At 39.7% G+C, this 12,619-nt stretch overlaps 1 protein-coding gene and 1 long non-coding RNA gene across 3 annotated transcripts; both read right to left on the bottom strand.

The window, feature by feature from the left end:
* Nucleotides 1–531: 531 nt before the first annotated feature.
* Nucleotides 532–8,456, bottom strand: LOC131459074 (uncharacterized). 2 transcript variants are annotated; one of them, XR_009240197.1, is made up of 6 exons: nt 7,938–8,456; nt 5,451–5,529; nt 4,980–5,006; nt 1,373–3,742; nt 1,120–1,291; nt 532–1,029 (listed from the first exon to the last, which is right to left on the bottom strand). It is a non-coding gene; the product is annotated as an uncharacterized LOC131459074 (long non-coding RNA). The 2 variants fall into 2 exon arrangements; XR_009240196.1 differs by having other exon boundaries at nt 1,373–5,006.
* A 1,194-nt stretch (nt 8,457–9,650) lies between these two features.
* Nucleotides 9,651–12,331, bottom strand: LOC131459307 (UDP-glucuronosyltransferase 2C1-like). Its single transcript, XM_058628967.1, has 2 exons — nt 12,203–12,331; nt 9,651–11,288 (listed from the first exon to the last, which is right to left on the bottom strand). Exon 2 carries the CDS (start codon nt 11,279–11,281, stop codon nt 9,683–9,685), a length of 1,599 nt encoding a protein of 532 aa, XP_058484950.1. The 5' UTR covers nt 11,282–11,288; nt 12,203–12,331; the 3' UTR covers nt 9,651–9,682.
* Between the last annotated feature and the right edge of the window lie 288 nt (nt 12,332–12,619).

The raw sequence follows: 12,619 nt of genomic DNA on the forward strand, positions 1-12,619 counted from the left end.
TAAATCATCGTATTTTGGATTTAAAAAGGATGATGTCAACCAGAGCGAGGTGTTGTGCAGGTCGTGCTTAGCGAAAATTGCGACGAAGCAAGGTAGCACAACAAACATGTTTCACCACCTGAAACAACACCATCGCGTGCTGCACGAAGAGTGTATTACAATGAGAGAAACACCGGGGACTTCTCAGTCATCCCAAAAGAAGCCCAAGCAAAGTGTGTTTACTGATGCGTTCCGTAGCGTTACACCGTATGAGTCGACGTCTACCAGACAAAGGCGTTACAGACGCTATAACATACCACATTGCAAAAGACATGGTACCCGTGTACAGTCTCACAGTGAGTTCTCATCAATAAAACTACACTTTCCATCTGGAAAGTTTCCACAGTCTTTTGTATCATGATGTTTTTATTTTTCTGAAAAATGCTTGGTTTTCACCGAACCCGTAGTCATATCGTATCCTATCGATATCGAGATATCTGGCATGAATATCGAGATATGAAATTTTGTCCATATCGTTCAGCCCTAATACATGCATATCATGACAAGCCGAGTCACAAAATCAGATGGATCCTTGTCTGATTTTGGAAACTGCACAGCCATGGTATGCCACTCAGTCAGGATCTGTGGCCAGATTTCTTCACACACAGAGAAGAAGGGGAAGGACGAAATGCCTTACCATGTTACGAGTTGACTCAATTTACCTTGTTCTCTGTTGTGTGAAGAAGACCCAGCTCATAAAATCTTGACTGATTTAAAAATTATGCAATTAAATAACTCAAACATCGATGCTGTGGGGTCATGCAGAGGGCTTGCGATCTTTTACAGACTGAAAGTAGCAGTGTCTGTATTTTAATGTGGCGATGCATCACATGTACAGTGTTTTGTCATGTGTGGTTGTGGGTCAGTGGGGACGGGGGGGGTTAAAGTCCATTTTAAAAAAAAATCAAAAAATCTCGGTGACCATGTCCTGTTGGGCAGAGTGGCGTAGCAGCCATTGAGGCATGTGTACAGTTTGGCAAGGTCCAACATCTAACAAAAAAATAAAATAAATAAGAGTCAGCACACTTTAGTATTAAGTAAATATGGATTAAACATCGAGTACCATCTGAAAGAATGTACCTGAAGATATCCCGTGGAAAAAGTCGGTTCATCTTGGGCGAAGTCCTCGTTGTAGAAGGGTCAGTTCATCTTGGGCTAGGTCATCACCGCAGTCATCCAGGACGGGACTTCTCCAGGTCGTGGTGTCCAACATGGAGTCCTCTGATCCAGGAATGTGCTGCGGCCTTCATCTCTTCAATACAAGGAAGAATTTGATAAGTCACTAGAAAAAAAAAATATAAGTAAACAAATGACAAATCTTCAGGTAGCTCACCTGGTCAAGTGTGACAGGTCCTCACATCCAGTCAGAGCTCACCGATGGATGCCCTTCCTATCCTATACCTGCCTTTCCTGTCCTACACTGACAGTTACAAGCAATCTTTGCCAACCATCTGGGATGATGCTAACCCCAATGTCTTGGTTGGCTGCATGAAAAACTGTAAATCTCCCAGTTGCCCAGACAAACGTTCCTTCTGATTCTGTAGCCTCGGCACAAAAAGGTCCTCTGCTGAAACCCTCATTTTGCTAAGCGTGAAATCAATTCCACTTTCCTGTCCTCAGATCTCATTTTCTCTCCCTGCAGCCTTTCAACAGCCATTGCTGTTGTAACATCTGCAAGAGGCAGCAGTTTCACAATTCAGAGCTTCTCGTGTGTTTAGCAAGACGTGGCACCAGAGTATTGACAAAGCAGACACCTGAAAATGCTTGACCCCAATTTAAACAAATGCTTCACCATCTACAAGTGATGTGATTTACAAACCTGTCCATTCCAATCCTTTGTTTCAGAGGAAGATAAATGCATATCACGACAGGCCGAGTCACAAAATCAGATGGATCCTTGTCTGATTTTGGAAACTGCACAGCCATGGTATGTCACTCAGTCAGGATCCAGATTTTTTCACACACAGAAGAAGGGGAAAGACGAAATGCCTTACCATATTACGAGTCGACTCAATTTACCTTGTTCTCTGTTGTGTGAAGAAGACCCAGCTCACAAAATCTTGACTGATTTAAAAATTGAGAAATTAAATAACTCAAACATCGATGCTGTTGGGTCATGCAGAGGGCTTGTGATCTTTTGCATGCTTTCCCCAAACATTTAGAGGTCAGGTTACTGACCCCAAGAATGTCAAATTCAATGATTTTTTTGGTCCTAAACTGATGAACCATTTGGGTAAATTAGATCAAGCATTTAAAAGGTGTTTACATTGTTAGTAGTCTAATGACACTTCTTACCCAACACATGAAGATGCAGTGAATCAGGATATGGCTACCTTTAGCAGATGCAACAGCAGCAGTGGGTGGTGGAAGGCTGCAGGGAGAAAAAAAATTGATATGGAGACAAGTTGGAGGAATCATTTAATGCATAGCTCAACAAGAGTTAAAACGGAGAGAAACTTTAGGGCAAGTCTACAAAAATCAGGAGGAGGAACTTCGCCAACACATCTAAGAGATAGCAGTTTCTCATGCAACCAACCAAGACATTGGGATTAAGCATCTTCCTAATGACTCTACAAGCTGCCTAACCCTATGCTCTATCAAAAATCCCACTTTGGGCAAGCCATAAAGTCCTATCATTTCAACCAGCTGCCAGCTTCTCAAATAAGAGGCAAAAGACCACTTGTGTTTACACGATCACTGTTAACCACAAAGCTCCAGACACCAAGTCAATCCAAAAAACAAATCAGATAACGAAAAATAAATTAAAAAGCTGCAGCTGCTCACTCCTGCCACAAGAGGGTACTTGCACAACAGTCTTTAACATCAAGCGAAATTCTGTCTGAATTCAGACCACAGAATAAAAGTTTTATTTCAAGTCATCGTATCGAAAAATAAGAAGTTCGATCATTTAGCGCAACCTTTACTTAAATAATCCGAGTTGTCTCTCTGCCAGGTTTGTGTCCTCCTAAAGAAAAGAAACGCGCTCTAGTCCTGCAACCTACAATCTAATTTTTGAAAGAAACTATGCAGGATAGCCCTGCATCCCTAAGGCGAGTAACGCATCGTTTTGCAGGGGAAGATAAAAATCCCCTGCTGGGAGGCCTCCCAATATGACACGCAAAAAGACTATGAACACAAAAAGGTTCAACTCCTTTAGAGGGAAATAAACTTGGCAGAGTGAGACAAGTCAGCATTAATATTGAATTCGATTTCAGTTAGCGACTACAAAGGCTGATGGCAGTGCATAAAGTTTAAGACTTAAATGTGCCAACAAATGCCAGATTTAAAGTATATCATAACATTATCGATGGGCTGAATAACACCTACAATCTAATGTGACTACACTTGCATATAAATTAAATATTTAGCTTCATAATCAAATCAGGAACAAGTTATCTTATCAAAGCAATTACCAGTTGAGAATAAAGGAAGGCCTGGTCTAGCTCATCATAATCAATTACTACATTTTTACAGCACTTTGAAAGAACTTTAGACAAACTACTTTGATGCATTTACTACATGATTCAGCAGCTTCCACGTTTGTCAACAGTCCATGTTGCAACTATAACAGATTCAAGACCAAAATATTTTTTTTCAATTAAAGCCATTTCAAAATAAGGTACTAGAATTTCCTGCAGCAATCAGACGCCTCAAGACTAATCAGCTTCAAAATCACCCATTTAAGTCGAGACTAAAAAAGTGACTAAATCCGACAGACGGATACCACACACACACACACAGGACAGACAGACAGCAAGAGAGACATACAGACAGAGCGGAGACCAGACATGAGACAGGCGGAGACCTGCCGTCATGGCATGTGTCACTGTGTAAATAAAGGCCTTTGCACTCAGTAACGCAAAAAATATTGATTATTGTAATGCCACTGTGTCATGCATTGTAAATGTTTAGATGCAAATTAACTTTATAAATTGAGTGGACACAATTTACCCACAAAGATCATGTAGCAAAGGCCTTTAATACCTACCTGAAAGGTAAAAATTTTACCTGTGTTTGAAAGAATTTGAATTAGCTTGTTGTCTAATTGGTGTGCATCTTGCCAGTCTTGTAACATAACTTTTGTTCACCTTTCTGGTGCAGTAAAGTCAATTGGAGTATTAGTCTTGGTCCAAAGGTCAGATAAACGTCAGTCATCACACACACACACACACACACACACACACACACACACACACACACAACCAGTAAAACTTGGTAGGAAAAACAGATCAGAAATTATAGACTGGCATAAACACCAAGACCAAGTACAGTCATGGCACAGTTGCCATGAAGAATCAAGATTCAGGTCAGAGCAGGTATAGTAATGGCACAGCGGCCAAGCAAGAAAGAAAAACTGCTTAACATTTGAAATTTGACCTCAACTAAAACGCGATCTAATTAAGATGGACATGCAGTGATGTCGTTGCTCCTCTTGACTGATGCTAGAAGGAAAGTACAGGTTAGTTCACTTACTGTGCATGGACGCGGAAGGCACCCATGTTTGTCTATGTAAACTTACTATACGCGCAAGGCCAGACGTACAATGACACAAGTAGGCTATGAAGGCGCGGGCACAGTTAGCGATCATGGCCTACTTGCATTAAAGGACATATGGCAATATAAAGGCAATGGCACGGCTGCCATCCAAAGCCAGGTACTATGTTTGTAGATCACCAGGATCTTTTTTAACGTGCTAAGGCTAACGTTAGATTAATGACTATGATGAAAAAGAGAGAAAAGACCACCCAATAAAGTGGTCAGGAACATACAAAACCAACCTGTGGCAAATGCTCCATGTACAACCCTCAGCTATTTGACAGATGGAAAGCAGGAGAAAAGAAAGAACGTGGCCATGTTGGACAATGCAGAGAGATGTAGGCACAGCGGCCAAGAAAGAGTGGGGACACAGCGGCCACCCAGAATTTAATCATGACACCTACTATTTGACAATCTTCATGAAGATCAATCTGGGGGAAAAAAAAACAAACAAAAACATGTTAGAGTCCAGTCTCCAGCCTTGACAATGTTCAAGTTCATACTGTTACAGATGTAAAATAACTAGGTAAGGTGCTCTAGAATCTATTTGTATGAGGTACAGACATGGTTCACCCAGCCTGAGATAAAGACTCACTTTCAGTGAAAACATTGCTGCCAGTACAAATTCTATTCCAACAGTGAAACAAAGAAATTAACATAATCACAAGTGATGTAGAATAAAGTTGTTTAAGATTTAAGGAATGCCTTTTAAGTTCAAGTATAGAAATGTCAGTAGCCACACTCTTTAAAAACACAAAAAAACTTACATGTGTGATTAAATTAATATGATATATTGCCATCAGTTAAATACATTATGAAAATTAGCCATAACATTTCCAATGATGTAGCAAATTATCTCTAAAGGTGTCACTCACCTTTTCTTGGCAGCCTCAGGCTTTTGTATATGGCGGGTCCGACCAGGTCTCCGACCAGGTCTCCGGAAGCAGGTTGTTTCTTTAAAAAATAAATAAATTGTATTTTAATGACTACATTAAAGGTTTAGAATTATAAAAGACATGTATAACCCTGAATCTGTTTTTAAACATTTAACATAAACAAATAAGTATTTCCAGTGAAAAACTCAATAGTAACTAGAGTGGCAATTCCGTGGCCGAAATTTCGAGGGTGCCTGCAGTTCTTGCGGCATGTGTCGTCATTGGGAAACATTATTTGGATCCAATCCACCTTGGAAGGACTTTTTGGTGGAGTCACCCTTTATTTAATAATAAAATAAAGTTTCCCATTCATGTGTATGTGGAAGTTATATCGCATTTTTCTGCGATTTTTGTCGCCATGGTTACTTGAAACACTTTGAAATAGTCATAGCACACAAGTCCCGGTCAAGACGCACGTTTTGATATAACATGTGTGGGGGTTTTCTCAAAACTGTGGGAGGAGTTACACGTCAAAGTTTTGTGTGGAAGAATAGCAATTCAATACAGAGAGACTTACACGCCCCTCCCTAAGTCCCCTCTCCTTTCACGCACACACACGCACGCACACGCACACACACGCACCTGTCCCTATCTCTCCTAAACCAGCAGAGAAAGCTGAGAAAACAGCATGTTTTAAAATTGTCATATTTCAAGAACGGTTGATGATAGAGATAAAATTTTTGGTTTGTGAGCGTCAGGAGGCTTTCGGCAACTCCCACATTTAAATTTGTGACAAACGGGCGTGAATTGACAGAGAAATCACAGTTTTAAAATCACCCTCGTCTTGATTTTTCCAGAACTCAAAAGCAGACATTTTAACACGGGAGTGAATGGAGAGTGTGACCAGAGTTGTCTGCGCTTTGAGGTGATTTTAAGAAAAACTACAAGTCATATGAACATGAAAACACACACAGGGTTACACGACACCCATGGCAACGTTTTGATGTAAAAATTATCAGTGTAGGTTGGAAATTGTGGGCAGGAGAGGAGTTTGTTTAGGAATTTTTGGTGATTATTTTGCTGGATCTCGCTAGAGTGGCACACTCTAGCTGCCGCCTACACAACGCAATACACACCCATTATAAAATCTGAAAACGTCGAAAAAAAGTACAAAACGTAAACTGCGATTGTTTAAAAACCGTAACATGGATCAAAATGTCGACTTAGGTCAGAAAAGTCCCAAGTCTTGTGACCCGTTTAAAGTTCCAACCACGTTTCTGCGTTAAAGTATGACGACACTGTGATGCTCCAAAGCGGGCTTGGTTTTTTTCGGTTTCCCATTATTGTGTGAGTGGAAATTATTTTACATTTTCGCGATTTCTGTCGCCATGGTTACGCGAAAGTCTTAGAAAAGTCATAGCTCACGATTCCCGGTCGAGGCGCACGTTTTGATGTAACTTGTGTTGGGGGTTTCTCAAAACTGCGGGAGGAGTAGCGTGCCAAACTTTTGGGAGGGTGCGAGAATAATAAGAAGAAGCAGAATAAACGCCGTTGGAATATCAAGATGTGCTCGCAGCACAATGCATTCTAGTGAGAACTCTAGGAGTTCTGACTAGTATGCCTTGTGGCTGCAGGCACCTAATGACCATGAGTGGAACAGTGAGTTAACATAGCACAGCAGCCATTTTAACTTGTTTTTAGTCTAGTTTTGTCTATTTTGATAATGGATTGATTTAATGTGTTTGAGTTTCAGATTTTTTTTATCTTTATTTTGTTAATTGTGAATATTTCCTCATTTCTTTGATTTAAGCAATCATTGAAACCAAATAATTTAAGAATATAACTAAATTTAGAAACTTAACATTTAACATTTTATGGACCAAACATGAAAATAAATCACAGGTTAGTGAAAATAGAAATTAGTTGGAGCCCCATTTAAACCAATGATTTAACTGCTGTAACCAGACAAAACAGCTGCCAAATCAGATAACTGGCTGACAGTGAGGCACAGACGATGCTGAAGTTGGCCTCTGATTCGAAAATAAACATTTGGTAAACTTTCCCCTTAACTGCCGAATCGGATGTGCAATGCACTGCACATTTGGTAAAGTTCCCCTTAACATTCCCCTTAAGAGCCGAATGGAAGCTGGTGAATCGGATGCTAACTTCAGCATCTTGAGGCACAGCTTGAATATTGAGGTAAGGCTAACTTTGAGCAAATAATTAAGCTAAGATTAAGCCAAAATTGAGCTATATAAATATTGTTATTATTATTATTATTATTATTATTATTATTATCATCATTATTATGTTGTATTATATAAAGTAAGCTTAAAATGAAGCACAGCTCAAATTGAAATTGAGCAAATAACTAAGGCAGAATTAAAAATTAAGGCAGAATTGAGTGGAAAGTGAGCAGCGCTAAATTTGAGCATATAATTCAGCAAACAGAGTCACCATTAAGATAACTTGACAAAAGTTACTTACCATTCTGGACGGGCCACCAATCTGGACCAGGTCGAACACGCCATCCTGGAGCGCCTAGCTGCGTTTTATACAGGAGCTAATTCACGCGACCAACTTTTCGGCGTCTGACGTCACGCCGAGGTAGTTTCCTCTTCTTTTTCTCTTCTTTTTTAAAGTTCCCTCGTTCTTTTTTGAGGTTTTATGGCGGTTGGTTACCGCCACAAGGTACCTCGGAGAAGGAAGCAATATGCGGTCATCAGCTGATTGAAAAACACCTGCGTGAAGACGAGCAGGTGTATGGCGTCACCAATTTATGCTTCTTCTTTTTCTTTTCTGAGGTTTTATCGCGGTTGGCAAACAACGATTTGGTGCATTACCGCCACCATCTGGTATGGAGTGTGGACCGAAATGTTGATCTAACTGAACTATTACTTAAAAGTTAAAATAATAAAAATAAATAATAATTTGCCGCGTTAGGGGCGTCTATACTGAGAACGTAGATAAATAATCGAAGGATACGAATGACCGGTGTTGACGCCAAAAGCGTCTCACTTTTTATTCCTTTGAGTTACATGTCAATAATTCTTCTTTCCGTCAACAACAACCGCGCCACTTTCGGTCTACCCTTCACAATAATACTCCAAATCAGGTATGAAACACAATACCTAACAAGCTCTACTAAGAGCTGCTATAACAAAAAATACATACATATATGTATATGTTTATATGTATGTATGTATGTATATACATATATATGTATGTGTGTGTATATATATATATACATATACAGTATATATATATATAGTATATATACAGTTATATGCCTATGTATGCATACACAACCTATACACACATCCTATATCCTCCCAATCAACTTTGCTGTTTTAAGAAACTGAAGTAATATCTTGTAACACTCACTCCAGTTCTTCCACAATACATCTACCAACTCCAATTCCTCATCAATGTCTCTCAAGTTTTTAATCATTACTTCTCTCTCTCTTTGGTATTTCTGACATTATGTTATAACATGATGAATGGATTCCTCCTGCCCACAGTGATCACATCTGTCTGTATTGTGTTTATTGATGAGAAATAATGTGTTGTACAATCCTGTATGGCCAAATCTGATCCTTGATATTATATTTTCCTCTTTCCTGCTTCTTTCCCTGTGCCTAGCCGCTCCCACTTTTCTTTGGATACTGTAAAACCATCTAACTTTCCTCTCCTCCTCCCATTGTTTTTACCATCTCTCCTTTAGTTTTTGTTTAATGATGCTGTTAATTTCTGTTTTGCTTAATTTTATTGCTAAATCTATATTATTATGTCCTGTAGCTGCTTTTGCCACCTTGTCTGCTATTTCGTTCCCTTTAACCCCAATGCGTGCTGGTATCCGTAAACATATTACTGTGACATACATACTGTACATATTACTATCATCTGAATTCTATATAATGTTTGTTGTATTTCTATTATGAGGTCTTGTCTGCTTTCAGAATGGCTGGACTGTAGGCTTGTGAGCAGTGTTGGGTAGAAACACGTTATTAGCTGTGCCCCACCAGAGGGCGCTGCTGTGCAGGGGGAGGATTATGAGCTTTTAAGTTGTCAGTTTAAGTTGTCAAAAATGTCATGGAGCACAAGTTAATAATAAATTTAACATTTTTTACTCTTTACAAATGTAGTCATACTATTCCATCAAATCACAGTGTAAGTAACCACCAGTTTCACACATTTTTAAGATTATTTGTGAAGTTTTTATTGTTTTTATTTTAATCACTTTTAATTTTTGCTCTCAAACAGAATTTAAAGCACAAACACCTTATTAAGGCAGCAAATGTGCCAAAAATGAGCAGCACAACTGCAACCAAGAACAACACCACATCTACAGAGTGGTAGGAATACCAGGGCATTCTGTTGGACTCTGTTCTCAGATGAGCGGCACCTTTGTGTCTCATGACAAACTCAATCCAGAAGATGGCACTGTCCATCGGTTTCACTGGCTTATCCCTGTGCAGCCTGGAGAGTCTCTGCATGTTCGTCCTGTAGGACGGCTCCTTCAGGACTTCCTCAATTGCTTCTAGGAAATTGTCTTTGTTCACTGTGGCTAATGTAACCATCTTAGCTGCACCTCTGTCTGTCAGACGGAGCAGGTTGTCATACTGGTCAAAAAACACAGGCAGTCCCACAACTGGGACTCCATGATACATAGCTTCTTGGACTCCGTTTGTTCCTCCATGAGCCACAAATAGTTTAATCTTTGGGTGTCCCAGGAGGTCATTCTGTGGCATCCAGTCCACTAGCAGAGTGTTGTTGCCCAGGGTGGCTGGTCGTTCACCTTTATGCTTCCAGATGACTTTCTGTGGTAATTTAGCAAAAGCTGCAGCGATCTCACTTGTCACGTCAGCAGGAAGTTCACTCACAAAAGTCCCCAGAGACATGATGATGAAGCCATGCTCTCCAGAACTCTGCACAAACTCCTCCAGGTGTCCAGGGAGTGGTTCTGAAGGTTTACATTGAAACCCACCTATATAGACAACATTGGGCATTGTTGGGCGAGGAAACTCAAACACAAAGTCAGCTCTCATAAGCCACAGGTCTGCTCCGCGTAGTAAGTCAGTGTATTTGACCTCAGGGCCAAAGAATGCATCACACACAGCTTGATACTGGGGGCTGTATAAAAACCCATCCTGTGCTTGCCAGAGGGCATAGAAAATGTGATTTTTAACTCTCTGTATGAAACTCATTTTATCTGACAGCCCTGAGCCAGTTATTGGGATATAGGATAAAGGTGAAGGTGCAATGGCCAAATGTCCTTCTCCGCTAGTCACCCATCGCACATTATAAACAAGAGGTAGATTAAGAGCATGAGCCAACATGATACCTGCTCCCCATGCTGGGTCAGTAAGGACCATGTCATATTTACGCTCCTTTAAAACATCCATCAGCTCTTTATCTTTAAACATAATAGTAGCCATGTCGCATATTATTCTATGCATGTTAAACATTGCAGTAAACATCTCAACTTGCAAACTGGCAAAACTTAACAAAGCAGAGCTACCGCCTCTCTCTATGTCAAAGATCTTTTTCAGGATTGGGTTGATAAAGTCATGATTAAAGGCTTCAGCGACAGACACTGTGATTGTCTTGTAGTACGTCGAGTCACCCTTGATATACCAGCTCCCACTGGTCCGTAGCACATCAAGAGAGTGTCCCCGAGAGTGGAGTGCTTTAACCATGAAATCCATGTTCACCCAGTGGCTTCCCTCCAAAGGAACAATCAAAATCCTGCCGCCCTGACATGGTCTCAATGTCAAGACGATGATGGATAAAAGGACTGCGGAGAAGAAAGTGTTTCCATAGTGTGCCATCGTCAACCTGAAACAAGAATAAACAAAATAGGAACATAGCTCAGCTAGTATTTACTCCAGAACTCAGTTATAAAGTACATGCAAAACTGCTGATTGATAGCACACACATTTGACAAGCGGTAGCGCTTATTCTGCATCATGTTGACGTGAAATGTTACCAGAGATTGTGCAACTACAAATTCCAGAGAAACTTAATTGGATTATCATTAGTATTTGCTTAAGACCAAACAGCATGATCTTTTATTTTAAGCTTTGGGCAGAATTGTGTATATTTGTATAAAACAGTTGCCTAAACTAAGGTTGCGATAACCTTAAATTCAATTTTACGTAATTTTTAAGATTACCTGTACATTATGCCAGGCTAGTTTTTAGTATAATGTAAGTGTACTACATATATATAATAATGTATATTTAATGCTCCTATTCCCAGCAATTAGACAAAAGACTTTTGCCTCTATCAAGGCAAAGGCCTTGGAGATGTAACACCTTTTATAATGTATACACATGATATATGTATACACACTGACAAAAACTTTGAAATAAAGATAAAACATCTATGCAAGGAAATAAATAATTAACAAATATAGGTGAATAAATATATATTAAAGTACTCCGACGTCAGAACCCCCCGCCAAGGTCACTCATTTTCCCACAGTGTCGATACATCCCCCATGTCTTTCAAGGTTAATGATCTTTGGAAAACAAATACTGAATTCAAATTCTTATCTGGATCGCTATGAAAATCTAATCATTTCTTTCTTGTGCCATAATCGATCACAAAGAGACAGAGCGATGGACAAATACATATGTCCAAAAACATAAGCTCCTTGGCAGATATGTGGTTGAAGTATGAACACATTCCACCAATAGTGTGAAAAACACAAACTTGTTCCATCAAAATTAGATTATACAAGTTCTTACCTCTTCAGAGTGTGATAGCGTATGATGCGTCATACACACAGAAAGATCCTGAAGTGTGCAAATACAGCAACAAACTGCAAATAGCCTCTACAGTTAGTTAGTTAGTTAGTTCTCTTGCCAGACTTACGGCATGAGTGAGCTTGACCTTTGTGCTGGTACCTTGTCATGGTGGGGGGTTGATTGCACGGCCAACAACCCCACACTGTGATACTCATGACATGTCGTTACAGAAACAGTGAAACACTGTATTAATAATGTGAAAACAACAGCCTTTTTCTGGAAAAAGTTAAGCAATATATGATTGTTTCAAAGATTCATTTATTTTGATGTGCATTGCAGGTTTTGGTTTTTATGTTATTCCCAATGGGGGCTTTCCACAATTTTGAGTTCCATGCCAAAATACAATTTGTAATAGGG

This window comes from Solea solea, chromosome 5, assembly GCF_958295425.1.
Source record: "Solea solea chromosome 5, fSolSol10.1, whole genome shotgun sequence".
NCBI lineage: Eukaryota > Metazoa > Chordata > Actinopteri > Pleuronectiformes > Soleidae > Solea > Solea solea.